Genomic DNA, 26497 nt, shown 5'->3' with positions numbered 1-26497 from the left:
TCCACCTGGCCAGGGTCTGGGGTAAGTACATTTACCCCTGTCGTCTTCCGTGCAACAGGTTGTCGGATGACGTATCCTCTTCAAGAATGCCAAAAGATTTAAGGGCCACTAATTTATAGCTCATAGGACTTTCAACTTTGATCAATGCTCCTTGTTAGTTGTTAGGCCATCTCAAAGGGCTAAATAAATTTTTATTTTTTTATCTCTTAGACCACATGAATCTAACTTCCAAGAGTAGTATCCATTGTCTGAGAGGAGAGTGGAGGAGATGAGGGAAGGAGAAGAGGAGAGGAGGAGAATGCAGCTAAATGTCTTGGAGAGAAGGGAAGGAAGAAGACGGGACCAGGATGCTGATAAGTCTGATATGATTTAATTGAAGTAATATTACGAATCAGTGGGGATAACATTAACAAAATAGAGTTATTCCAAGGGGTAGGGCGGAGAAGAGTGTTTAAGCTTCTTCTACTTCACACATAGTGGGTAAGCCCTAAAAAGCAAATGAAGTATGCTTCACTCATGAAGAGGAGAATAATTATCGCCACTAGCAGGAACTATCTGTCTTTGAATCACTACGTTGAAGAGGTTCCACTGAGACATACCAAAAATATTGGATGTAAAACATCAAGATTTGAAATGGTCGATCTTAAGTAATAAGCACGCTTATAAGTAACAAAAATATAATGGGCTGACCCTTGGAATACAAAATCAACGAACCATTGGACGTTTATTCTATTTGATCTTGAGGGGAGAACACAAAATCTTTGAAGATATATGTATCAAGCTCAACATTTAAATTTTCAATTTTTTTATGGATACAGGTCTAGAATGGGTTGTTTGCCTGCCTTTTTGGTGAGACCACATCCAGCTAGAGTAGAATTGGGTCTAGACAAAACTAGTGAACCACAAAAACAGTAGGAAAAATCTGAGAAAGTTCTTGAAAAATTGCCATCGAGGACGTTCATGTTGAATTCAACAATACCTTTTGTTGTTGTCCACATATCACCCTATCCTGCGCAGCCTAGGTGGATCCATTGAGGCCCATTGGGCTGCATGCCATCCACAAAGTATTTTACTTCTTTTATTTGTTTTCATGTCATGTCTTCACCTATAATTATTCAAAATCATAAATATCAGATAAATATTATTTACCTCGTTCCAAGCATACTTTTCTAACTTAATTATCTTGAAATATGTCACAATTTTTTGTGCATGAATTATATGAATGATCGGATATCAAATGATTATATGCATAACTTACTAATTTAATAGATTATTGTAAGAAAAATATAAAACATAATTTTAATAACAATGCACTGTACTATCTCTGCTGCATGAAATCTAAGGGGCACGTTATTTTTTTTTTATGAACACGTGCCTATCATAGATTATGTTTGAATTCCATTGGTTAAATTTTTCAAATATCAAGGTAAATATTAAGCATCATGGGGGGATAATTATTTTATCTGAGATGAATGTATGATTCTTGTGAAAGCAAGAAATTTTGTAAGTTCAACTCTTAATGGTTGAGGAGGTATAGATCATATCACTACTATATGCAATCACTACTATATGCAAACTGCAAAACTGGGTTAAAACAATATATCATTTATTGATCTATATGATGGTATAGTTAATTAATTTGAAATGCCAATAAAAGGTTATTGGGCCAATGGAGTCGTTAAGTAGATTGATACATGTGCATATAGTCTGGTCACACGCTAATGGTCTTTTGGACGTTAGAAAATATAATTTAAGTTTGGCTGCACACAGGAGCCACTCAGCACATCTAACTCAATGAACAAAAAAATCGCATATCTGATCCATGTACAAATTATTTGATCAATAGTTTTTTAATGCTATTTTGATTTTTCTTCACGTCTTTCGCTATAAGAATCACTTCAATTCCCTCCAAATCAAGGCCATAGAACCCAAAACTTTGTAGATTAATTAATCATTGATCTATTTAACCTAATTGATAGGTTCAATTTCTAGTTCAAGGGGAGCCAAGCTACACTTTGTACTCTACAAGATACAAAGTGTATTGACTCTCTTATGCAACATTTGAATCATTAGTTACCATACACATACAATCTCTCATCCATTTGATGATCATAGTTTGACTTAATATTTGGCCAACTGTCAAACCCTAATCAATCACCTGAGTTAGTACTAACATATTCAGAAATCATTAGAGAACTCTTCTCCAATGACCCATTGCCTTGGTCACCGACTCCATCATATGATCTTCCTTGAGCTGTATCTTCTTGTACCAAGGATGAATTGTCCCAACTTGACCACTCAATCATGCTAGTAAACTTAATACTCCTGCCAAGCTAAGACTATTTGGAATTCCATGACTAGTAACTCTAAGGTCATAGTCAAATTACAACTATTCATCCATAAGATGACCTCAGGTCTAAAGGCCACTTACAAAACCATGAAAAAATTACCCGATTCATAGTTTGGTAGAATTCAATTCAAGGATTCCTACTGATCACATTAGTTAACTCTTTTTTTCTGAAGAACACCCACTAATGACTACGAGATTGACCGTATTCATCATATAATTGAGACCAGAATATGTTATTTGTATCTAGATATTTTGATGCACCTTTCAAGTATCCTTTAAATAGGAATATTTTATTGTTATAATGTGGTTGTCAAGCCAATCACGTGTTCATGTCATGTTTTATGTTCATTGATATAATGGAGTACATGAATTCATGCAATGACTTGACAAACTATGATGATATCATAATGGAGTGATCACTAGTCTTTAAACATGCATCACGAATATTCTTATTTCAAGAATACTTGAAAAGGACATCAGACTATCTATAAAGAATAGTACTATCAAAACCCAATAATATGGTAAGTATGGTTGATCTTGTGGCCATTAGTGTGGAGATAGTAAGGATAGATAGTGGGTGCTCTGTTGGGAAATTTGATTCATATCACTATTGTATAACTGGTCTTTTAGCCTGAGATGCCACGGATATCTTGTGCATGGACGACTATGTTTTGACTAAGATGTACGAGTTGATATTTAGTTGGTAAAGTTATTAGCAATAATATTTATGAATAGGCTAGCTCTCAACTAGCAGATATCGTATCTCATGGAATAATAAAGAATCACGCCCAAACACTAAGTGTGCAAGAAATACCTTAAAGTGGATATTGATATAGGTGAGATCATTCCAAACACACCTACAACAGTAACTTTTGATATTTTAAATTTTTTCTCATTCACCTTAGCTTTTAAAACTTCTTTACCAAATAATTTACTAAAATCTTTATTTTTACTAATTTTTTAATAAGGAAAATGACTTTTTCATTGAAATGGCATCCAAAAAGCATTCCTCGCATTAAAGAAATCCTAAACTAAGATAGATATTACGAAATTCCTTTCTGTGACTTACCGTTTGAGACTACGTGTATTGCACCAAAATTCACAATTTTGGTTCCACCGATAAAGAAAATTCTGACAGTGATTTAATTTTTACTGGAAAAACTTTCAAAGTAATATAATTATATTGACTGATAAATCCACTCTGAAATTCCTTTTAAAGAAAAGGGAAGTAAAATCTAGACTCAACTTTTGTATTATAATGTATTCACGCTAACAAGAAAGGGGTAGCAAGATTTCAGTAGCAGAACACCTGTCATGCAGCCCCTGATGTCGGACTATAGAAACCACTAATATGATCCTTGATACTGTGCATATTTTTAATGCATTTACATTAAATTTAAAACTAACTACTCCCAACAAACATGATTCATTACTCGGTGCATAGTAATAAGCCAACTATGCTCGTCATAGATATATATTTGGCACATATGAGAAATTTTCACCTAAACCTATAACTGAAAAGGAAAGAAAAATAAATAAATTCATCCGAGGAACCAACTCTTTGTTAAGATCTCGAGTACCTGTGCTTCATCAAACAGACATTCCTAAACAAGCTTAATGATGGTTTATTCTCGGAAATCATTAAACTTATGACCCATCCAAAAGGGAGTTCATGTAATTAACGTGTTGTTTTTTGAGTATGAGGATTCAAGAGTATAAGATAATCTCTTCCTTCTCTCTTCGTGAACTCCGACAAGATCAAGACCCTTGCTCTCCCTCCATGGCTTACGCCTGGAATCTCCCTCATCACCCTCTTACAAGCTCGTTGACCTCGAATCGCACCTTCCATGGCAGCCCAAGAACTCCAAAGGCGACGGCGCTTCCCCTTCCTCCATCGACAAAGCCCAATCGGCGAAGGTAAATCGACAGGAATTTGAATTCCTACGCCGTCCTCTTCCCACTCTGACGATAATCTAACCCCAGATGCGAGCTCTTCGATCTGCACGACGAGCTGGTTCCCTACGAGATCGCCTGGTCATGGCAGAAATCCATGGTGTCGAAGAGGCACGCGCTAATGGAGAGAGGCGAGGACTTGAGCGACGCGCTCATCTCTCTCCAACACCCTCCGGTTTACACTCTCGGCACAGGTAGCCGAGAGGAGTTCCTCAAGTTCGAGTTGAACTCCGCCCCCTTCGCCGTCTTCAGAACTGAGCGCGGCGGCGAGGTCACCTTCCATGGCCCTGGCCAGGTAATCTCTTTCTCTCTCGCTCTCTCTGAGAAACGATCGAGCTTGATTGCTTCTCTTCTTGCAGATTGTCTTGTACCCGATTCTCAATTTGAGGTTCCAGAGGATGGATTTGCACTGGTATCTTCGTTCTTTGGAAGAGGTGGTCATTCGGGCTTTGTCTTCTACCTTCTCTCTCAAGGCCCGTCGTCTCCCCGGCTTGACCGGCGTCTGGGTTGGTAAGCTTCCTCTTCCTCTTCTTCTTCTTCTTCTTCTCCTTCTTATTCTTCTTCTTCTTCTTCTTCTTCTTCTTCTTCCTCTTCTTCTTGTTCTTGTTTCTGCGCAGGGGAAGAGAAGATCGCCGCGGTCGGGATACGCGTTTCGAAATGGCTGAGCTTTCATGGGTTGGCTCTTAACGTAGCGACGGACCTCGCGCCGTTCGACGACATAGTCCCGTGCGGAATTGACGACCGCGGAGTGGGAAGCCTCCGCCGGCTGCTGGCGGCGCCGCTGGTCTCCGCCGGCGAGCCGGGCGACGCTGAGTTGATCGACGCCGCCCACGCCTCCCTTCTCTCCGAGTTCTGCGAGATCTTTCAGCTCTCTCTCTCTCCCATCCCCGAACCCAGATTTTCTCTCGGGGAATTGAGCAGATAATGCTTCTTATTGGGCAAATTTCAATTCTTTTAATAACCCACGGGCGATGCTTATTTTGGGAGAGATTGGCGGAGAGGAATGATCACGATGGCGGTTCTTTCGATCTCCCCGGCGATGGGTTTGAGCAAAATCGATGAAACTTGCTTCGGCCGGCGGCGTTGGACTGCGGGGAGGGGTCCACTGGGGAGAGGCGGCGCCGCCGTGGCTCGCGCCATGGCCACGGCGGGGGAGGTCCGGGGCTCGGAGACTGCGGCGAGGAGAGCGGAGTCCGCGCTTCAGTTAATGGAGGCGATGGAGAGGAAAGAGTCGGCCGTGGCGGCGGAGGACGGGGAAGAGGCGGCGGCGGAGGACGGGAACCTGGCGGCGCTTCTGCAAGCCTGCGTGGAGTCCGGCTCGCTGAGCCTCCTCAGAAGGGCGCACAACCTGGTGCTGAAATCCCGACGGCGGCTGAGCGGCGGCGCCGCCAAGGCCCTGGCGGCGGCGTACTGCAAGCTGGGCGGCGCCGCCGACGCGCGGAAGGTGCTTGAGAGAATGCCGAGCCGAAAGAGTAACAGGTCGGATCCGGACCCGAGAAGGCGCCTGGCGTACGAGAAGGTGAGGGAGCTGCACGTTGAGATGAGGGCGGCGGGGTACGTGCCGGACACCCGCTGCGTGCTGCACGACATCGACGACGAGGCCAAGGAGCGCGCGCTCATGTACCACAGCGAGCGGCTCGCCATCGCCTTCGGCTTGATAAGCACCGCACCGGGGACGACGCTGCGGATAATGAAGAACCTGCGCATCTGCCCGGACTGCCACAACGCCGTCAAGATCATCTCCGAGATCGTCGACCGCGAGATCATCGTCCGAGACAACAAGCGCTTCCATCACTTCCGCGACGGTCTCTGCTCTTGCGGCGACTACTGGTGACACGACGGGGTAAGCCGCAGGGAAATGACCATTCCACTTTATTTTCATGACGAGTTAACTAATAGTTGACTTACTGCCTTCCAGCAGTTTCACCCAATTCTCTTGGTTAATCTATAGTTGCACACAAAGCGATAAGCCGCATGGAATGGCCCACTTCTTCTGGTTAACTAATAGTTGACTTACTGCCTTCCAGCAGTTTCACCCAATTCTCTTGGTTAATCTACAGTTGCACACAAAGCGATAAGCCGCATGGAAATGGCCCACTTCTTCTGGTTAACCGAGACGTAGTATTGAAAGCACTTCTCAAGCATCACATTGACATGTGCAGCTTAATGGAATTGGCTAGTGAGGGCTGTCATCATTTCTGCCACAGCCTCTGCCCTTGTGACATTATAATGTTAGACACAAGGAAATGACCATTCCACTTTCTTTTCATCACTTCATATGGAGTTAACTTATTTCCTTTCAGTAGTTCCACCCGATTCTCTTGGTTAACCGATACACATAGTGTCTAAAGTACTCACTACTCAAGCATCACATTGACACGTGGAGCTTAATGGAATTGACTAGTGAGCGCTGTCATCATTTCTGCAATGGACTCTGCTCTTGGGACTACTGGTGACACAATGGTGTAAGACACAGGGAAATGACCATTCCACTTTCTTTTCACCCCTTCGTATGGAGTTAACTTACAGCCTTCCTGCAGTTCCGCCCAATTCTCTTGGTTCACAAAGTACTCCTCAAGCATAACATTTCAGCTTAATGGAATTGACTAGTGAGCACAGAGAGGCCGTCGTCCTGCGACTGCTGTCGGCGGAGCTGTGGCGGCAGCGGAGATCGCCGGCCTTCATGGGAGTCGCAAACCTGCATCTTGAACTTGCACCCGAACTTCTTCGCGAGGGAGCCCCATCCTGCTCGGCCGCCGTGGCCGGCGTTGTGCAGCAGCTTCTTCATGGCCGAGCACTCCCGCTCCAGCTCGACCACGCGGCTCCTCATGCTGTCCATGTCGAGCCGCAGGACCTGGCCGGACCGCCCCGGGTCCGAACCGGGGGGAGCCAGGGTCCCGGCGATGGCGCGCCGGAGCTGCTGCTGCTCGAAGAAGAGCACCTGCACGGCGGCCCGCAGCGGCAGCCTGTCGTTCTGCGCGGCGTGCGCGCAGGCCTCCAGCGTCAGCTTCTGGCAGTCCATCACGTCGCAGACACTCTCTCTCTCCTCCTCGGTCAGCAAGGGGTGCGCCTTGAGGTAGACGTCGACGGCGCGGTAGAGCCCGTCGTCGTGGACCCGGGCTCGAGCCGGGAGGGCTCGGGCCAGGTCGGAGAACTTGCCCGGCGCGAGACTCCCGTCCGAGGCGATCTCGGCCAAGTACGCGTCCACGAGCTTGCCCACCGCCGGCAGCGCCTCGGCGGCGCCGCCGTCGCCGCCGCTGGCGGCCTCCGCGAAGTAGCGGATGATCCGCTCGGCGCAGTCCACGTCGTAGAGCGTCTCCGTCTGGTAGGAGTAGCTGGGGATGAGCAGGTCGTCGAGGGTGGCGGTTTCCAGCTGCGCGGCTATCTTCCTCGCGAGAGCCTCTCTCGCCGAAGGGGAGGCCTGGACGATGTTGCAGGCGCGGAGAAGGCCGAAGAGGGCGGCGGCGCCGCCGCCGGAGGTCCGCCCCGGCGGCAGATTCGCCGCCACGGCCTCCAGCAGCGGGCGCTGGGCCGCCGGCGGCGGCGCCGCGCCGCCGGCGAAGCTCCGCCGGCCCGGAATCCCGACTCGGGCGTAGCTTAGAAGGCAGCCCTCGATCGCCGCCGGGCTGAGCCCGCGGTCTCTCATGGCGGCCACCGCGCGCGTGAACATGGGCAGGCTCAGGCCCGCCATCGACTCGAACCAGGCGCGGCCCGAGCGGTGGTTCACGGGCCAGCCCGGGTCCACGGCGGCGGCGCGGGCGGCTATCGCGCCGACGCAGCGGTCGACGAGGCCGAGCTCCTCCGCCGTGGGGATCAGCCTCTCGCAGGACTTGAGAGCTTCGACCGAGTCGCGGAGACGGCGGAGGACGCGCTTGGAGAGGAACCTCTCGCAGCGGGAGAAGAGGTCGCCGTCGCCGCCGAACTCCGCCGTCATCTCCAGGAACGCGGCGGCGCAGAGGAGCGGCGCCGCCGTCGCGGCGGTGAGCTCCACCTTCGCTCCGTAGCAGAACTTGGCCGCCGCCTCGAAGGCGGCGGCGCCGCCGGGGAAGCCCAGGAGCGACAAGTGGAGAGGCTCCATCTCCTCGATCTCTCCTCCATCATCTCCAATGCCGAGCTCTTCCTCCTTCTCCTTGATCAGCCGGTGGAGCTTGCCGCTCCTCGACATTAACGGGATCTTGAACACGAAGAAGAAGAAGAAGAAGAAGAGCAGGCTCTCAGATGGGTCTTATCAGATCGCCATGAAAGAAGCAGCAAAACTTCACCTTGTGGAGATGGAAGCACATCTCCTCCACTTCCACCACCACGTCGCTGGCCGAACCAGAAGCGCAGAACCTGCCATTATCGTAGTGCTCTCTCCATTAGGGAGACGAAGAAGAAGAAGAAGAAGAAGATGAAGAAGATGAAGAAGAAGAAGAAGATGAAGAAGAAGAAGGTTTACCATGCCTGACCCTTGGAGGACATGTCGGAGGTGGCCATGGTACGCTCCTGTTCTTCCATGGAAGCTGAGACGATTTCCTTCTTCCTGCCCTCTCTCTTTCTCTCTCTTGCTCAGGGGATTCAGGAGAGCTGGCACGCAGAGTAGAGGCGAGGTGTATGACCTAGAAATCTATCTTCTCAAATCTCAATCTTGTTTCCTTTGTACTGTCCTGGCCGTAGGAAGAATACTGGGCCAGGCTACAGTGAGTCGTAATAAGCCTGGGCACTGGCCCAGGACTGGGGTTCTTCACAGAAGAGCCAACAGTTCATGTTGAGCCTGTATCAACAAGAAGTCCAAAAATCAAACTATTCCTGACGCATTTTTCTTCAAAGATTTTAGAATAACACCTCAAGGTCAAACCGATTTGACGTCTATTTGCTCGTTGAGTAGGCTAGTTTTGTGACTGGCCTCGGTTTGAAATCTTTAGTGATTTTCTTAGAGGGTAGATTGTTTGTTCTATATGCCATAGAATCCTTCCGTGCATTTAATCCACGGATTGGTTGTTCCTTCGAGTGGTGAGGGTATCTATTATTGTCCAAGTATTCTTCTTCTGCTTGTCTGTTTTGCACCATTGGTTTTAAATGCTTCGGCAGTCTTATCCTCACTAATAAAAGCCATATTTGGTTTTGGTCAAGCCATACTTTTTGCATATTATCCCCATTGAATCTATAATAATATTTTCCAATTCGATGATGTTAAGCGTTCTCCAACAAATAATTTTATAAATATTAGTAACTAATTCCCGAGACTAAATTTCAAAATAGAAGTAAAATGTCTTTGTGAGCCCATGCTATAGATAAAACACAAAGGCATGTGTTGTGAAAAGTTTTCTAATGTCCTTATGTTTTTTTTGTCTTAATGCGATCGAGTATAAATTCTTAAAATACACATCAAATCAGAGTGAATTATTTTCATATATAACCACACCCAACGAGGTATAACTTTATGATTAGACAATGGTTTGGGGTATGAAGAAGGTGATGATTACCTTTAAAGAAAGTATAGTTAATGCCTGCACCTTTTTAAAAAGTTGTCCCCTTCTTCTCTCCTTGCTGATTTCCTATGCTACATTAGCGTTGAAAACTCAGTCAGAATATACCAAGTGCATAAAGTATAAAAAATAAAACACTGATTGGCATAATCAATAGATGATTCAATTTAGCCATCACATATAATAGTGATGCAATCTATACCTCCACAACCTTGCAGAGTTGAACTTATAGAATTCCTTGCCTTGACAAAGGTCATATATTCATCTTGGATGAAATAGTTATCCCCTTATGGTGCTTAAGAACATATTAAATGATATCGGTGTGTTCCTCACAAAATAGTAAGCCATTTAGATTTCAAACATCAGACATGATAATGCATTAATATCACAAATATATAAACATATTCATTATAATTTGATCTATTCAATTTATAAGTTATACATGTTATCATTTAATGTCAGATTATTTGTGTATTAATGCAAAAACAAATAGTTGCATTTTTTGAATAATTAAGTTAGAAAAATATGCTTGGAATGAGGCAAATAATATTTAACTGATTATTATGATATTAAAAACTTATTCATGAAGGAATTAAAGGGAAACAGATAAAAGAAGTAAAAGCTTAAAAATGTGAAAAAATACTTCGCAGGTGGCATGCAGTCCAGTGAGTCTCAATGGAACCAGCCCCGGCTGTGCAAGATAGGCTCACTTGTATACCCCATCTGTAGTTTCTGTTCAATTCAATGTGAATGCCCTTGATGATAATTTTTGAAGAACGTTATCAGATTTTTAAATCTATTTATAGTTCACTAGTTTCATCGAGGCCCAATTCTGTTTGGGCATTCTAGTTGATGTGGTCTTGTCCAAAAGGCCAACTATCCTCATAGCAATAAAAAATTTTAAATTCAAATGTTGATATTGACCCATATATATTTAAAGTTTTTATATTTTCCCCTCAAGATCAAATCAAATAAACATACAATGGTTTGTTGATTTTGTGTTCCAAAGGTAAGCCCATTCCCAGTTTCATTTTCATCGCTTAGGCAAACTTATAACTTTTATCTGTACATGTATTCACTACTTAAGATTTATTGTTTCAAATCTTGATGTTTTATATGTCATAGTTTTGGGCAGTCTATGGAACATATTTTGTGTATTTACTCAGAGATAGATACATCCTGGCAGCAACAATAGTTATATTGGGTTCAGGAATGGCAAGAAGTTAAGGGGAGAAGGGAGAAGTAGGGGAAGGGCCTTGAACTATTATGGTATGGCTGAATTTTGTTCAGGCCCTTCCCATATTTAACTAAGACGGTATTTTTCATAAAACCCCTTAACTTTAATAACTCATAATATCTAAAATATCATTTACCATTTTATGACCTATGCAGTTGTCTAGTTATGACTCGAATGCCCTAATAACCTATATTGGCTTTCCAAATTTATTACTATTACCATCACAAAAAATAATTAATGACTTGAACTAACCCAATCTATTGGTCGAGTTTCCAGCATGTGGGGTGTCAAGCTACACCTCATGTTCTAGAACATACAAATGAGTGTATTAATTCAGTCCTGGAAAATATATGTCATCAATTCACATTTATGTGTAGCCCCTCATCTATTTAATGCTCCTAGGATGACCAAGGATATGGTCAACTATCAAACCTTAATCGATTATCTGATGCATTCTGAAATCATTGGATAACTATTCTCTCATATTGTACTGCCTTAGCCAGGGACTTCATCCCATCATTTTCCTTGGGTTGTCTCCTCGTATACTAAGGGAGTATGATCCTTTATTGACCACTAAATTGTCTTTGTGAACTTCTTGCTACACCCAAGCTAAGAGTGTTTACAATTTCGTGAGTAGGAACCCTTAAATCATAGTCTAAGTGCAATTGTCCAAACCCTTAACTCAAGATGTCTTTGGTGGCTCAGGTCTAAGGACCACTTACACAACTATGGTGCGAATCAACCTGATTGACAATACTGTATTATATTGTTAAGGGAATTGTACAGATCAATTTAGTGTAATCTTTTTGCTAAAGATCACACACTATCTATCATTAGTGTCTCCATGCTAATGCCTATGGGACCACTTATTCATCATATGAGTGAGTCTTGACAATACTATACTATTTGGATATTGCAATGTTCAACTTATGTATCCTTTGAGTCATAATATTCATAACACATAATTAAAGACTAATAATCTTTATGTTTTGATATCATGATAATTCACTAAGTCAGATCATGTATTCGTGGACTTCAGTATAAGCATCACACATGCATTATAATGTATAGAATGTAATAATTCACATGAAATAAGACATGGAATGAGTGATTGGCTTGTTGACCACATACATTTCCACCATTCTCCCACATGGACAGAAGCTAGTCACTCGTAGTAAATCCCTTTGTTTTCTAGTGATGCTCAAATTACATCAAGCTAATGGCTTCGTCATGGATCCATTATATTCTAGATGAATGGAACACTTCCATTATGAAATATCCTTTTGTGGGTGATCTCCCTAATTAAGTGAAGCGTCTTCACAAGTTTGTAATGTCAAATGAGACCAAAACTCTTTCACTTTAGCAATAGCACCACTGGTGTCATATAATAAAGGAATACAGTCTATGATCAAAGATGTGACTCCAAGGTTAGTGATGAACCCTTCAATCACCCTTTCTCCTTGGAGGCTTCAGGTCAGTGATGAATTTATTTATCGTCACCAAATTTTAGGTTGAACTACTTGGAACCTTTCCAATGTTGTATAAGCATTACCTCAAATAGACTTTCTATCATTTGGATACCATTGAAAACTCATTTTTTTATGTTAGAGTTTTGATTCATCTTCTCCATGAACTAGAAATATTTTGTTTTTTTATTCTCAAGACATCAAGAACATATCTCACATTGTTTTAATGCTCATAGGAATTAGTGCTTAGGCCACTTTTGGCCTCGCCAATAGAACGATGTACATGAACACCTTATTATCATGTTAAAGCAGATATGTATCATATTTCTCCATCCACGAAAACCCCTTTTGGTAATGGTTTCTATGTTCATGAATTTGGAGAATCTCTAAAAATTGGTATTCCCAATAGTAGGTTGCTTCTCCTAAATCCCTTCATGTAGAAGATATTTTTCAGCCACTCCTTTATCAAGGAAAACATTCATACATCATTCTCAAAGAGTAGAATTTCCTCTACATAAAGAATTATGATAATAATGATAGTAGTGGTGCTCCCACTGGTCATCAAGTATACAAGCATGGAAAGTCTTCATTCCCAATGAAGATATGAGATTTAATCACTTTATCAAAACTAAAGATCAAACATAAAAATAGGGAAGCTTGCTTCAATCCACAATTGGATTTTTTCATCTTGCACACTTTGGTTTTTAGTTTTTGGTTGCATCCTATCCACCTTCACCTATTCTGATATTCCATAATCATGATGTGGTTCTATGGCATGAATGATTCTTGTGAGTTTTATCAAGGAAGCCAGTGAGAATCCTTCCTCCCTGAATTTTTACATGAAATAGTTAGACTTATTCACCAATGCCAATCTTTATTTAAATATCCACTTGCACACAATGGGTGCCATACCCTTCAGAGTGTCTACCAAGTTCCATATTTGGTTGAGGTCCATGGACTAAAATTCCGAATCCCTATGTTCTCCCTGATTCCCACAATTAGAATAACATCTTCGTCAGTTACATATCACCATCTCTAAGATAGATTATCTCAACATTTACTTAATCATCAAGTCAAAAATTATGATCGAGTTGTATAGTCCTCTCTAGAAGGCATATAAATTATTTGGTATACATCTGAAAAGTTCAAACCCAAAATACTCATCCGATGAGTTTGTGATATCTTTAGATTTGGAATATATTCCAGGACTACTTTTGCTCCAACTATCTACTCATAGAACAATGTATCTCAATAGTCAATAACTCATTGAGGGTGCCTAACGTTGAACCACATCTAAGCAAATTCTTCTCTCGTGTCGCATCAACAATATCAAATGCCAGCTCAACATTAGCATCATTTGTAAGGCCATAAAAATTATTTCTTTACTTGGAGGCTATCATCAAATTCTTGATCAATTCATAAGTAATCGACTTGTCAACTTAGTTGCATTAAATATGCAACATAGTGGGAAACTTTGTGATGAGTGTTTGTATTTATCAATAAGGGCTACCACCAGCAGTGTGTCATTCCATACAACCCTCAAGTGTACGGACAATGTGTCTTTGATGCAGGATAATAGGAGATGCAGGATGATGAGACTGACCGAGTAGAGCAGGCTAGCTTGACTAGGGTACGATAAATCAGACCAAAATTCACACGATCAAATTCGAAGATTTAAATCCGGTGTAAATACTGATGGTGCAGCCCCTTTTCTCGATCGAGGGGGGGAGTATTGTCTTCCAACCACCGTGGTTAAAACAAGCAACAATTTTAATAAATCAAACTGTCGATCACGAGAAGATTCAAAGGCCTAATCAACTAATCGCAAGAAGATTCAAAAGCCAAATCAGCTAATCTGACGGCAATGGAAAAACAATCAAGGAACACTCGAGGAAGAACACTGACACCAAAGAGGATAGAATTTACCTCAGCACTAGAGCAGTGCAATGTGGTGATGCGGGTAATTCTTGACACGTTGTTGGCGGGGGACGAGTGACGTGCGCTTCGACAGGGTGTCACAGATCCAACTGCGCGGTCAGTTAGCTGGGGGTCAAGGGGGGAGTTGCTCCTTGGGGGGTTCGGGGCAGCGCCCCGAAACCTAAACGGTATATGGGGCGTGCACTTGCAGAACAAGGCGCGGGGGGGTGGATCTATGCGTGGAGGGCGTGGGTGGGCGGCCTGCGGGCAGCGGGCGTGAGTGGGTGGCCTGCGCAATGGCGGGCGCGGCGATTGGATGGCCTGTGCACGGTGGGTGTGGGTGGGCGGCCTGCGCGTGGCGAGCGTGGCGGGCACCATGCACGCAGCGGATGAATGCGGCCAACTCGGCGCGCGAAGGGCGCGGGCAGGATGATGTACGTACGGCGGGCGTGGGCAGATGACCACGTGAGCAGCAGGCGCTGGAGGCTTATGGTCTTGCAGAACGAGGCGCGGGCGGGTGGATCTACGCGCGCAGGGCGGGGGTGGGCGGTCTGCACGCGTCGGGCGTGGGCGGTGGCTCTACGGACGAAGAGCACGGGTGGACAGTGTGCAGCATACGCACGGTGGGCGCAGGCGGGCAGATTGCGCGTTGTGGCATGGGCGGTGGCTCTGCACGCGGAGGGCGCGAGTGGATGGCCTGTGCGCGGTGACCGCCGGGGGCGGCCTGCACGCTGTGGACGCAGGCGGGCGGCTCGGCGGCGAGGGGCGGGGGCAGGATGATGTACGCATGACGGGCGCAAGCAGATGACCGTGTGCACAGCAGGTGCAGGAGACTAATGGTCTTCTCTCGACGGTGGCGACGGCGGCTCGAGAGGGACAACGGCTATGGCACCCTTCCTTTTTAGAAGAAGAAACTTCAAATCCAAAACAAAATTCACCAATTATTTCTTACAACATTGGCCTATGTGTAGGCCTTGGAGGAAAGAGAAAATAAGATAACCGTAAATTTAAAACCCTAATATTATTCGTCGTTGGTGACGTGTCAACATGTCACGTCAACATGTGTCATGACGCAGGACGTCTCGTTAGAAGGTGGAGGCACGTCGGGTACTAGTGCGTTGTCGTGGTCGCCATCAGTCTTCATCTAGGGCATATGAACAATACATAGTTGACATGTGTGGTGCAAGGACGTGAGTGTATCTTAACTATTATTCATAGTCCAAATTCTAAGCCCAGTATCTCTCTGTATTGAACAACTATGTCCTCGGGATCCTACATTTAGGCCCATCTAGATTTTTCTAGGTTCTTACTCCATCTAACATTCCACAATAAAATGATACAAATCATAAATCGTATAAATAAATCCAATATTAAATGAAAACTTTAATTACATTAAATAATTTCTAAATTTAGAACATTAAAATAATGTTAAGTTAAATCAAGAAAAAACCATTTAAACAATTTGAAATGGCTATATCACTTTTATTTAATTTAACAATTTAAGTATTAAATTATTTCAAATACATTTGCATTCCCCTTACGATTTTTATTGTCATCAATAATGAACTTATAATTTATTTAGATCAATAAAATCGAACACATAGTTTTACTGCTATAGAATCTATTTGACATTAAATAATTTAACTTGAAAATTTTTCAACGCAAATGGGAAAAATAAATTTCATGATTATATTTTTTATTTGTTTCACATAAAATGATTTAATATTTAAATTATTCATATGAATAAATCGATACTATATAATTTTTTATTTTTCCATTTTTGGAATTTATATATTGTTTAAAATAATTTATTTATTGTTTATAATAATTTCTTTATGAATTACTTAATTTGAAATAATTTTAAAAATCTGTCCTTACCCAAACCTAGCCTTGAAACACCATTGTCATCCTCTGTCACTTGCTGGCATCATTAATGACTCATGTTTACCACCAGTTTTAGATGCCCACCGTTTCCTCAACGACATAGGACAAAACACACATTGTACTGACTGTGTGGATAAAGCCACCTTTGGGCTTCCCTATTGGTCTAATCTACTCCCTTAATTTTTTATTCTCACACACATGGATTAAAACAATGAATGTTTGATATGGGCCAACACGAAACCTGTAGGTAAGTCCCAGGTTGAAGGTACATCATGCATGCTATCATCTTTCTGCGGGAGAAATATGATCTTATGATCACAAGGTCGAAGGTGCGAAAAATTATAAAAGAGAGATTTTCCTTCAAGCTTTTGATAAACATAAAGTATACTCTATTTTCTAGATTTTCTTTATCGCCATCCTTGTCTAGGGCTATGGTCTCTTTAAAATAATAAAATGATTGTGTAGAATATTGAGAATTGATACATCATCTGAAAAAATATCAAGATACTCCAATAGCTTATGTTTATTATCATTCACATTTTAACCTCCTATATTTATCTCTATATCTCTCTTCTCCTTATATGTTTCAGCATGGTTAGTGGAAAGGAATGGATGCCCAAATATGAAGCAGATTGATTGACATAACTTTTAAATTTTATGTGATACAGTCCATCGGGAAGTAACACTTTCATGATGTCAACGCAGCATTGCAAACACATTTTTTAGTAAGAGTTCTATGTAAAGAGATTTTAACTCTCCTAAACTTTTGGGTTATGTAAATACGCACTGATATGCAAAACAACTATCAAGATAATGTCATTTCATTATGTTCTACTGAATTGGATGTGATTCCATTGAGGGGTGAAAATAACCTTGAAAATTAATCATGTGAATGAACACACAAAACAACTAAATAACCAAAAGGATGATGCCATCCTTTTAATAAATATTTTTGAATTATATTTTATTTATAAAATTCAAAAAATTAATGTAACGTAAAATAATATCTAATTTAAAATATTTTATAATTTTTTATCTTAAAAAGGAACTAATTCTGCATAATTTGATAAGTTTCCTTCAAAAAATCATTTTAAAATATCCGATACTTAAGATTTTTTATATAAGTATGTTTTTATTTATATTTCTGTAATCAAATGAATAAAATTAATACATAAAAGATGAAAATAAAACTATTATAATTTAAAGTAAATAATATTTAATTTCCCCAAGAAACACTAATATATTAGGTAGAAAGATATTTAATTTATTATTAAATTATAACTATTTCACCATTTAAAAACTTCACAATCCATCGATGATATGAGTCCCTATTTTACAATGAGTGGAACATGATTTTTCCTAGGATTATATCATATCTGGTTTAGTATTTGTAAAAAATACACTCCGTGAAAAAATATACTCGAGTTAAATTAGGCAATACTCTTCCTGAAGATTATGAGTATACGGAACATGTGCATATCTTTAGTAATGCAGAAAAGGTTGAGCCAGGTTTGACACCAAATGATGCTTAGAAATTTAATAATAAATAAGTTTTATCCCATAAAATATTATTCTCCTTGTACTTTGGTACCTGTCTTGTTGACCAGTTTTAACACAAATGAGTTTAGCTTATGAGAACGAGGGTAGGTTAGAGCGCCATGACACAGGAACTATGCATTTTTTATAAGGATAATACTTTGGATTTTTTATCTCCTCCTCCTGGAAATAGATTTTTCAATGATTCTCAGATTATAAAATAAAATAATAATGAGATGTAGTTACTAGACATATGAAAACATGCCCTATGGCTCGTGAATTTTCAGAACTGTATAAAATTAATTGTATAAAGTCATATGAACAACTTTCCACTGCTATCTTCATTCACTTCAAATAAAAGCTAAACCTTATCTCAATCAGATGTTAAATAGTAATTACTCCATATTTTTATCTGTCAATACAGTCATCTATGATTCAAAATAATTACATGTGTAATTTTGTAGCCTCTAAACTTGTCTTCTTGTTGAGTGCTTACACTCTCTCATTATATTCATGACATGATCATCATTAACAAAGATCCGTCAGGTATTCATGATGGAGTGGGTACTGAATATGATTAAATTCGCTTGGATGCTCTAAAATATTATTTGGACTGGAATTGGAATCCTCCAGAATTGGCATCTTCCTTTTTCAATCATAGATTGTTCTTGACTCAACAAAACAAACACATGATATGTATGTCTGGACTAACATCCCTTGAACCTAATCGAAGAATTTCGCACCATGATGAATATGACATGGTAGGGTGATATATTTGACTTGTCCAATTGTTGATAATTCCTCTGCCATAAATTTCCTAGGAAAAAGCGTGCACATTCCATAACTAGTTCACAAAAGTCATATTTTCTGGTATGGGATATTTTGATTCAATAAAATACAATCATGATCTAGAAATCTACACGGATGCAGATTATGCTGCACCAGTTAAAAATAAATTGTTTCACCTGATTGGAACGCACAACCTGAATTTGAGGCAATATTCTGCGGTATTCGTGCAGCCTAATAGGTTTAGAGAATTATTGAAGATGTATATATTTGACATCATATATATCTACATAAGATTTTACTATTGTAACAAATCTGTTTGTCGTATTGCTCAAAATCCAGATCATTCAAATAATTCGAAATTTGGTGCCCCTCTATAAGGAGATATCAGATCAAAGCATCAACTAAGCTGTTCATGTTGTCTCAATACGCCATGGCCAATTTGTTTTCTATGGAGAGAGCAATTCTTTTATACGTCGACCTATTAGTAAGCTGGGAATCGAAAATACTAATCCAGAAACTTGGGCCGTATCTGGTTTTATGATGCTGGACCTTTTCTAGTTTTCTATCTTTTCTATATTGATTTCTACTGATATGTTTATTATTTTTTTTCCTCGTATTATCAGGCATAGGCGCATAGCTATCAGGTATCTCTGAAGTAGGCCCAATACAGGTATTACAACCATAAGATAATGAACAGTAAGAGAAAGACTAAAATTACATTGATCGACCAACTAAGGGTAGGTAAGAGAATGACGTAAATGTGATTACACGACGTCAATGTTATAACTTATCTCTCGTTCTGCCTGAAATGAGCTCCACTGGATAGACGAGCCACTCTAAACCAGATACCATTACAAGTTGAAGGATGAGCAGATCGAATGAGAGAGAGAGAGAGAGGAAGCTAGCCGCGTTTTCTATCTTTGCCCTCCTCATAGAGCTGATCCACGCGGGACTGCAACAAAATTGATCAAAAGTTGAGAAAGGTCCAGGCCGACAGAGAGATCAACGAGAAAAAAGAACGTTGTCAATTCACACCTGATAGTATTTAAGAAGTTGCGCCCTCTTAAGCTTGAAGGTCGGCGTGATGAGGTCCCGCTCTATATTGAACGGGGCCGTCTCCAGGTGGATAGCCTTCACCATCTCGAATCCCTTAAGCTGCTCCATGAAGAAGATAACGATAACGATGAAGAATAGATAAGATGACGCTGACAATGAAGGCCGACTGGTTATACCTGGTGAGCTCGTGCAGTCTTGTCCAGCTCCTCCAGCACGTAATCTCTTGTCTTCTGATTCTCACAAAGAGAATGAAATCCGCCGCAGGAGAGTCCATTCGCCGCTGCCCACCCTTCGAGGGCAGCCTTCTCTGGAACGACCACGCCGACGAGGAATGACTCGAAGCTATTCCCGTAAACCCATATCTGCGGGGGCAATAAGAAAATATTAAACACGTTACACTTGTAAAAACTTATCGAGTTTTTCCAAGTGTAGATGAACGTACGGCAGCGACGATTGGGCACTGCGCGTAAGCTGCCTCGATGTTCTCCACGGCGACGTACTCCCCCTGCGACAGCTTGAAGATGTTCTTCTTCCTGTCGATAATCTTCATCGCCCCGTTGGGCAGCCATTCTCCCACGTCCCCTGAAGAAGGTGTTAAGATTCAAGAGCGCCACTTTCCCTTTTAAAACTATTCTCGGCAGAGTGTTTACTTCACCAAATCTTCTCTAGTTCTTGGGTTTATCATTCTGAACAAGAGATCGTCTGTTCAAACGAAACTCACCGGTGTGGAACCAGCCTTCGTCGTCGACGACGGAGGCGGTGAGGTCGGGTCGACGATGGTAGCCGGAGAAGAGGGTAGTTCCTCGGAGGCAGATCTCTCCGCGAGGCGTGCTAGAGACAGCGTCGTAGCCCATCTCCGGCACCGACTCCAGTCTCGCCTCAACGGTGGTCGCCGGCACTCCCACTGTTCCCATCATCGAGAACACGTTGCTTATGGACGTGAAACACCCAGCACAGCTCTCCGTGAGCCCTGCAACTCAGACGACGATACACCCAGCTCAAAACCCAGATCATAGCGCAGAGGAAGATTAGTTTAAAAAGAAAAGTAACACCCTTTTTTGCGCAGTGGTTGGAGCTTGAATTGTAACACCCACCATATCCCTGTATGACGACGCTGCAGGTGGCGACACGCAGGAACTCCTCCACCTTCTCCGGCAACGGCGCTGCCCCAGAAATGAGGATCCGCGTCCGCCCCCCAAGAACTTGCTTGATCTGAAACAAGAATCAGAATCAAGCTAGTGATCTTGATCAGACGCAGAAGAAACTGAAACTAAAACAAAGAAAAAATTCCGAAACTCGGGGGACCTTGTTAAACACGAGCCTGTCGAACAGCGGCGCGGCCTCGTCTTGCTTCAGACCCCGCTTCAGATTCTTCAGCTTGCTGGAAATCATCAACCGTTGACCCAGTTAGATCCCCCCTTACTAGCGAGCGTTGATAATCTCTCACTTACTAGTCGTATGCGTACTGGAAGAGCCTCCTCGCCAATGCTCCGCCGGCTGAAAGCTTCTCGAGAACGCCTTTCGATAATCAAGTAACAGTCAACGCCAAAACCGGATACGAAGACAGAAATCTAACGCAAAGAACGAAGGACGAACTCGCGTGGATGCGGTCGTAGACTCTCGGCACGCCGCAGAAGATCGTCGGTTTCAGTTCTCGCACGTCCTCCATCAGATATCGCACGTCCTTTGACGACGGCGGCACAAAAGTAAACACCACGGGAGACTCAAAACGCGGCGAATATATGATACGTTAACTTACCCCTCGCCAGAATCCGACCGAGGCTCCCTTGTAAATGCAGTAATTCTCCATGATCTGGTCAAATACGTGGGCTAGTGGAAGGAAGGAGAAGTAGGAATCTTCTTCCGTCGCCTGGATTTCAAACTCGTCATTGAAGTGCCGCCAATGTCCATGGCCGCGAAAGCTTTAACTTACCACTTTGTCCGTCTCTTTGAGAAGAAGCTCGGTGTTCACCACCTGGGCGATGACGGCGCCGTTTGTTAATCTCACGCCCTTGGGATCTCCCGTCGTCCCGCTCGTGTACATTATCGTGCAGAGATCTTCCTTCCCTTTGGGCGGCAGGATGACGGTGGTCTTCCCCTGAGATTGAAAAAAAAACCCGTCTTTTTCTCTAATCTTGTCCATGGAAGGCAGGAGAAGACGATGGTTTTCTTCAACAATTGAGGGAAATGTAGGTTTCTTGTTGGAATTGGAGATTACCCACCAAGGAAGAAAACTCTTTCCAGGAGAAGCAAGAAACTCCGAGCTGGGACGCCTCTTTCTCCTGCGCCTGGGAGACCTCGCCGAAGCTGACAATGGCTGGAAGGATAGTATTGTAAGCTCGAGGGGAATCGCAGTTGAAACTCTAAATCAAGCTCAAAGTCCACGGCGAGGTCGTACTCTTTAAATGGGAAGAACACTTGGGGAGACAGGCCAGGATCTGGAGAACCGGCTCGGGGACGCAAGTCAGAGCAGAAAGTCAAACACTGAAGAGAAAGAGATAGGGTTTGACTTACGGACGAGAGCTTGCTTTCCTGAACGAAAGCGATGGAGACTTCGGCGTGGTTGATGATGAATTCCACGGCGTGGGCTCCTGTAAGGGTTTTTTTAGAGTGAGAGAGAGAGAGAGAGAGAGAGATGGAAAGAGACAAAAAGATATGCGAGAGATGGAAAGAGACAATAAGATATCTGATAGATGGAAAGAGATGAGAGAGAAGAGAGATGGAAAGCGAGAGAAAGAAATGAGAAGGAAGAGAGATGGAAAGCGAGAGAAAGAAATGAGAAAGAAGAGAGATGGAAAGCGAGAGAAAGAGATGAGAGAAAAGAGAGAGAAAGAGATGAGAGAGAAGAGAGATGGAAAGCGAGAGAAAGAAATGAGAAGGAAGAGAGATGGAAAGCGAGAGAAAGAAATGAGAAAGAAGAGAGATGGAAAGCGAGAGAAAGAGATGAGAGAAAAGAGAGAGAAAGAGATGAGAGAGAAGAGAGAGATAGAAAGAGAGAGAAAGAGATGAGAGAGATGGAAAGAGAGAGAAAGAGATGAGAGATAGAAAACGAGAGAAAGAGATGAGAGATTGATAGAAAACGAGAGAAAGAGATGAGAGATTGATAGAAAACGAGAGAAAGAGATGAGAGATAGATGGAAAGCGAGAGAAAGAGATGAGGGAAAAGAGAGAGAAAGAGATGAGAGGAAAGAGAGATAGGAGAGAAGAGAGATGGAAATAGAGAGAGAAAAAGATGAGAGATAGATGGAAAGCGAAAGAAATATATAAGAGATAGATGGAAAGCGAGAGAAAGATATGAGAGAGAAGAGAGAGATGGAAAGAGAGAGAAAGATATCAGAGAGAAGAGAGATGGAAAGAAAGAGAAAGAGAAAGAGAGGTGGAAAGAGAGAGTCTACCGAGAGTATCGTAGAGGGGTACGTAGCAGATGCCGTGGCTGTTGCAGGCCTACCATAAGTCAACGGAAGAGCATAAGTCAACGGTCAACCTACTACAGAACTGAGGGGAAACGGGGAAGATACCTCCATGGCGATGACCCATTTGGGGCAGTTTGTTCCGTAGATTCCGCAGCGGTCGCCCTAATACACCAAGTTAAAGGGAAAGTCAACGATGAGTCAACGGACGCAATGGTCAACAAGAAAACAGCTCACCGGGTTGACCAGGCGCTCTCTCATGGCGCTGCCCACTTGAATAGCCTCGTCGTAAACTTGTTCGTAGGTCTGCCACGCGTACTGTCCCGCCTGCAGACGATCTACACGAGTCAACTCTCCAGATGAAGGTCAACGTCTGTCGATCGTGTTTAAAGATGTAAACTTGAGAAAAAGAGAGATGGAGAGAGAGAGAGAGAGAAAGAGAGAAAGAGAGAAATAGAGAGATAGAGAGAAATAGAGAGATAGAGAGAGAGAAATAGAGAGAGAGAGAGAGAGAGAGAGAGAGATGGAGAGAAAGAGAGAGAGAAAGATAGAGAAAGAGAGAAAGAGAGAAAGAGAGAAAGAGAGAAATAGAGAGATAGAGAGAGAGAAATAGAGAGAGAGAGAGATGGAGAGAAAGAGAGAGAAAGAGAGAAAGAGAGAAATAGAGAGATAAAGAGAGAGAGAGAGAGAGAGAGAGAAAGAGAGAAAGAGAGAAAGAGAGATAAAGAGAGAGAGAGAGAGAAAGAGAGAAATAGAGAAAGAGAGATAAAGAGAGAGAGAGAGAAAGAGAGAAATAAAGAGATAAAGAGAGAGAGAGAGAGAAAGAGAGAGAGAGAGAGAGAGAGAGAGAGAAAGAGAGAAAGAGAGAAAGAGAGAAAGAGAGAGATAAAGAGAGAGAGAGAGAGAGAGAAAGAGTGAAATAGAGAAAGAGAGAAATAGAGAGATAAAGAGAGAGAGAGAGAGAGAGAAAGAGAGAGAGAGAGAAAGAGAGAAAGAGAGAGATAAAGAGAGAGAGAGAGAGAGAGAAAGAGTGAAATAGAGAAAGAGAGAAATAGAGAGATAAAGAGAGAGAGAGAGAGAGAAAGAGTGAAATAGAGAAAGAGAGAAATAGAGAGATAAAGAGAGAGAGAGAGAGAAATAGAGAGATAAAGAGAGAGAGAGAAAGAGAGAAAGAGAGAAAGAGAGAAATAGAGAAATAGAGAGATAGAGAGATAGAGAGATAGAGAGATAGAGATAGAGAGAGAGAGAGAGAAACGTCACCGAGCCATCTACGATTTCGCGTTCTCCGAGCATGGGGTTTCGCGGGTACCGCGTCACTGATCCGCTGGAGAAGAAGAAGAGGAAGAGATCAGCGATCTCGGTCTATTTAGAATTAGAGAGCGAGAGTGTGCGGGAGAGATGAAAATAGATGGAGAGAGATGGAATGAGAGAGAGAGATGAAGAAAGAGATGAGGGAGAAAGATAAAGGAGGCAGAGAGAGAAAGAGAGATGGAATGAGAGAGATGAAGAAAGAGATGAGCGAAAAAGAGAGATGGAAAGGGATGAGAGATATGAGAAAGTGTAAAACAGATGAGCGAGTCGTGAGAAAGAGACGAAACGAGAGAGAGGAGAGATGGAAAAAGATATGAGAAAGATGAGAGAGAGGTGACAAACATAGACGAAACGAGAGAGAGAGAGAGAAGAGAGATGGAAAAATAGATGACAATTGAGAAAGTGAGTAAAACACATGAGAGAGAGATGAGAAAGAGAGGCAGGATAAGAGATAGAGGGAGAGAAGAGAGATGGAAAAGTAGATGATATATGAGAAAGTGAGTAAAACACATGAGAGAGATATGAGAAAGAGAGGCAGGACAAGAGAGAGAGGGAGAGAAGAGAGATGGAAAAGTAGATGATAAATGAGAAAGTGAGTAAAACACATGAGAGAGATAGACATGGAAAGAGAGAGAGAGAAAGGAGAGATATAAATAGAGAGACTGAGAGACGGGTTAGAGAGATGCGAGATGAGAGATGAGTGAGGGGGAAAGGGAGAGAGAGAGAGAGAGAGAAAGGAACAGCAAGAGATAGGAAGAGGGAGGGAGAGAGAAAGTGAGAATGAGAGAGAAAGAGACAGACAGACTGAGACAGAGACTGCAAGAAAGAGAGAGAGAGAGACAGAGACTGGAGGAAAGAGAGAGAGAGAGAGAGAGATAGGTGGGCTTACCAGAGAAAGTCCCAGGGGCAGTTGAGAGCGGAAGGGACCTGGGTGAGGCCGTCCTCGGCGTAGACACAGCGGTAGACGGGCCCGGCGGACGGCTTACCGTCGGAGCCGGGCCGCGCCTCCCCGACTTGGACGGTGTGCAGCGCCATTCTCTACGGCGAGAATGGGTTGATGGGGCGGAGAGGACGAGGAGAGAGCGAATGCAGACTATCGGTCGGGACATGGCTCCGAGATCGGCCTCTGCTCGGCTTTTATCGTCATGCAGACTATCGCTCTTCCTCGGCGACAGAGGAGTAATGACGCTCAGACACACGCTCGGGCCCGACTGCGGTTCCTCTCAACTACTCGCGGGCGGCTGCGTTTATGAAGCGGATATAAAGACACGAAGCTCGCTGGCTGTTCTCGTGAAATCCGGCTTCCTCCATCCATCGATAGAGCGAGAGAGATTCAGAGAGATGGATAGATAGAGAGAGATAGAGATAGAGTTAAAGATAGAGATAGAGATAGATAAATTGATAGAGATAGAGGGAGAGAGAGATAGAGTTAAAGATAGAGATACATGATTTGATGGAGAGATAAAGATAGAGGGAGAAAGAGATAGAGATAGAGTTAAAGATAGAGATGGATAAATTGATAGAGGGATAGAGATAGAGGGAGAGAGAGATAGAGATAGAGTTAAAGATAGAGATACATGATTTGATGGAGAGATAAAGATAGAGGGAGAAAGAGATAGAGATAGAGATGGATAAATTGATAGAAAGATAGAGATAGAGGGAGAGAGATAGAGAGAGAGAGAGAGAGAGAGAGAGGAAGTGAGTTAGGACTAAGGGCACAAGCTCATCGGTCAGCATCTCAAAGTTGGTGGCATTTTACAGGAAATGAGGTAAAAATGGGCTGATATAGACATCTATTAGAGAGAGAAAAGGTAACAAGCTCACCAATCAGTATCTCAACGTTCGTAGCTTTTTACAGAGAGTCATATAAAAAATGGGGTAAGTGTAGGTACGCGTAAGAGTAGAGCGAGAGGGAGATGGTGAAATTATCAACCCGTATCGCCAAGTCAGGAAAGAAATGGGCCGATATAGATATGCATGAGGGGAGAGAGAGAGAGAGAGAGAGAGAGAGAGAGAAGGTAACAAGTTCATCAACTAATATCTCAAAGTCCGAACCTTTTTACAGAGTCAGGAAAGAAATGGGCAAATATAGATATGCATAAGACAAGAGATAGAGAGAG

General features: G+C 42.8%; 4 protein-coding genes and 1 long non-coding RNA gene across 9 annotated transcripts; 2 read left to right on the top strand and 3 right to left on the bottom strand.

Annotated features, from left to right (window-relative positions):
• Positions 1–4064: 4064 nt before the first annotated feature.
• LOC144702392 (uncharacterized) lies at positions 4065–5144 on the bottom strand. The gene is made up of 2 exons (XR_013581241.1): positions 5004–5144; positions 4065–4912 (listed from the first exon to the last, which is right to left on the bottom strand). It is a non-coding gene; the product is annotated as an uncharacterized LOC144702392 (long non-coding RNA).
• Positions 4131–5264, top strand: LOC144702390 (Biotin/lipoate A/B protein ligase family). Its single transcript, XM_078574414.1, has 4 exons — positions 4131–4267; positions 4334–4598; positions 4663–4813; positions 4921–5264. Exons 1-4 carry the CDS (start codon positions 4131–4133, stop codon positions 5226–5228), a joined length of 861 nt encoding a protein of 286 aa, XP_078430540.1. The 3' UTR covers positions 5229–5264.
• A 42-nt stretch (positions 5265–5306) lies between these two features.
• On the top strand, positions 5307–6575 carry DYW1 (Pentatricopeptide repeat (PPR) superfamily protein). 5 transcript variants are annotated; one of them, XM_078574415.1, is made up of 2 exons: positions 5307–6146; positions 6364–6575. In XM_078574415.1, exon 1 carries the CDS (start codon positions 5307–5309, stop codon positions 6135–6137), a length of 831 nt encoding a protein of 276 aa, XP_078430541.1. In that variant the 3' UTR covers positions 6138–6146; positions 6364–6575. The 5 variants fall into 5 exon arrangements, with proteins under 5 accessions (XP_078430541.1, XP_078430546.1, XP_078430544.1 ...); XM_078574420.1 differs by having other exon boundaries at positions 6334–6575; XM_078574418.1 differs by lacking the exon at positions 6364–6575 and adding an exon at positions 6255–6321.
• Positions 6576–6769: 194 nt separating this feature from the next.
• Positions 6770–8931, bottom strand: LOC144702389 (BTB/POZ domain-containing protein At5g66560-like). The gene is made up of 3 exons (XM_078574413.1): positions 8742–8931; positions 8566–8635; positions 6770–8477 (listed from the first exon to the last, which is right to left on the bottom strand). Exons 1-3 carry the CDS (start codon positions 8798–8800, stop codon positions 6897–6899), a joined length of 1710 nt encoding a protein of 569 aa, XP_078430539.1. The 5' UTR covers positions 8801–8931; the 3' UTR covers positions 6770–6896.
• A 10342-nt stretch (positions 8932–19273) lies between these two features.
• On the bottom strand, positions 19274–25552 carry LACS2 (long-chain acyl-CoA synthetase 2). The gene is made up of 19 exons (XM_078574412.1): positions 25267–25552; positions 24327–24390; positions 23304–23393; positions 23175–23231; positions 23052–23100; positions 22171–22247; positions 22055–22094; positions 21879–21973; positions 21590–21754; positions 21416–21526; positions 21253–21340; positions 21108–21174; positions 20962–21037; positions 20751–20868; positions 20378–20626; positions 20099–20238; positions 19833–20018; positions 19636–19755; positions 19274–19552 (listed from the first exon to the last, which is right to left on the bottom strand). Exons 1-19 carry the CDS (start codon positions 25410–25412, stop codon positions 19502–19504), a joined length of 1989 nt encoding a protein of 662 aa, XP_078430538.1. The 5' UTR covers positions 25413–25552; the 3' UTR covers positions 19274–19501.
• Positions 25553–26497: the final 945 nt, after the last annotated feature.

This window comes from Wolffia australiana, chromosome 4, assembly GCF_029677425.1.
Source record: "Wolffia australiana isolate 7733 chromosome 4, ASM2967742v1".
In the NCBI taxonomy this organism is placed as follows: domain Eukaryota; kingdom Viridiplantae; phylum Streptophyta; class Magnoliopsida; order Alismatales; family Araceae; genus Wolffia; species Wolffia australiana.
The sequence above is the reverse complement of the archived record's forward strand: the minus strand, read 5'-3'. Positions and strand labels throughout refer to the sequence as shown.

Bases quoted from the DNA above. Each gene is read 5' to 3' on its own strand.
- LOC144702390 (XM_078574414.1), top strand. From the start codon at position 4,131: ATGGCTTACGCCTGGAATCTCCCTCATCACCCTCTTACAAGCTCGTTG. The intron at 4,268-4,333 runs GTAAATCGACAG...ATCTAACCCCAG, and splicing joins ACAAAGCCCAATCGGCGAAG to ATGCGAGCTCTTCGATCTGC. The intron at 4,814-4,920 runs GTAAGCTTCCTC...GTTTCTGCGCAG, and splicing joins CTTGACCGGCGTCTGGGTTG to GGGAAGAGAAGATCGCCGCG.
- DYW1 (XM_078574415.1), top strand. From the start codon at position 5,307: ATGATCACGATGGCGGTTCTTTCGATCTCCCCGGCGATGGGTTTGAGC.
- LOC144702389 (XM_078574413.1), bottom strand. From the start codon at position 8,800: ATGGAAGAACAGGAGCGTACCATGGCCACCTCCGACATGTCCTCCAAG. The intron at 8,636-8,741 runs GTAAACCTTCTT...CGATAATGGCAG, and splicing joins TCCTCCAAGGGTCAGGCATG to GTTCTGCGCTTCTGGTTCGG. The intron at 8,478-8,565 runs GTGAAGTTTTGC...TTCGTGTTCAAG, and splicing joins TGTGCTTCCATCTCCACAAG to ATCCCGTTAATGTCGAGGAG.
- LACS2 (XM_078574412.1), bottom strand. From the start codon at position 25,412: ATGGCGCTGCACACCGTCCAAGTCGGGGAGGCGCGGCCCGGCTCCGAC. The intron at 24,391-25,266 runs GTAAGCCCACCT...CTTCTTCTCCAG, and splicing joins TGCCCCTGGGACTTTCTCTG to CGGATCAGTGACGCGGTACC. The intron at 20,239-20,377 runs GTGAGTTTCGTT...CACCTTCTTCAG, and splicing joins CGAAGGCTGGTTCCACACCG to GGGACGTGGGAGAATGGCTG.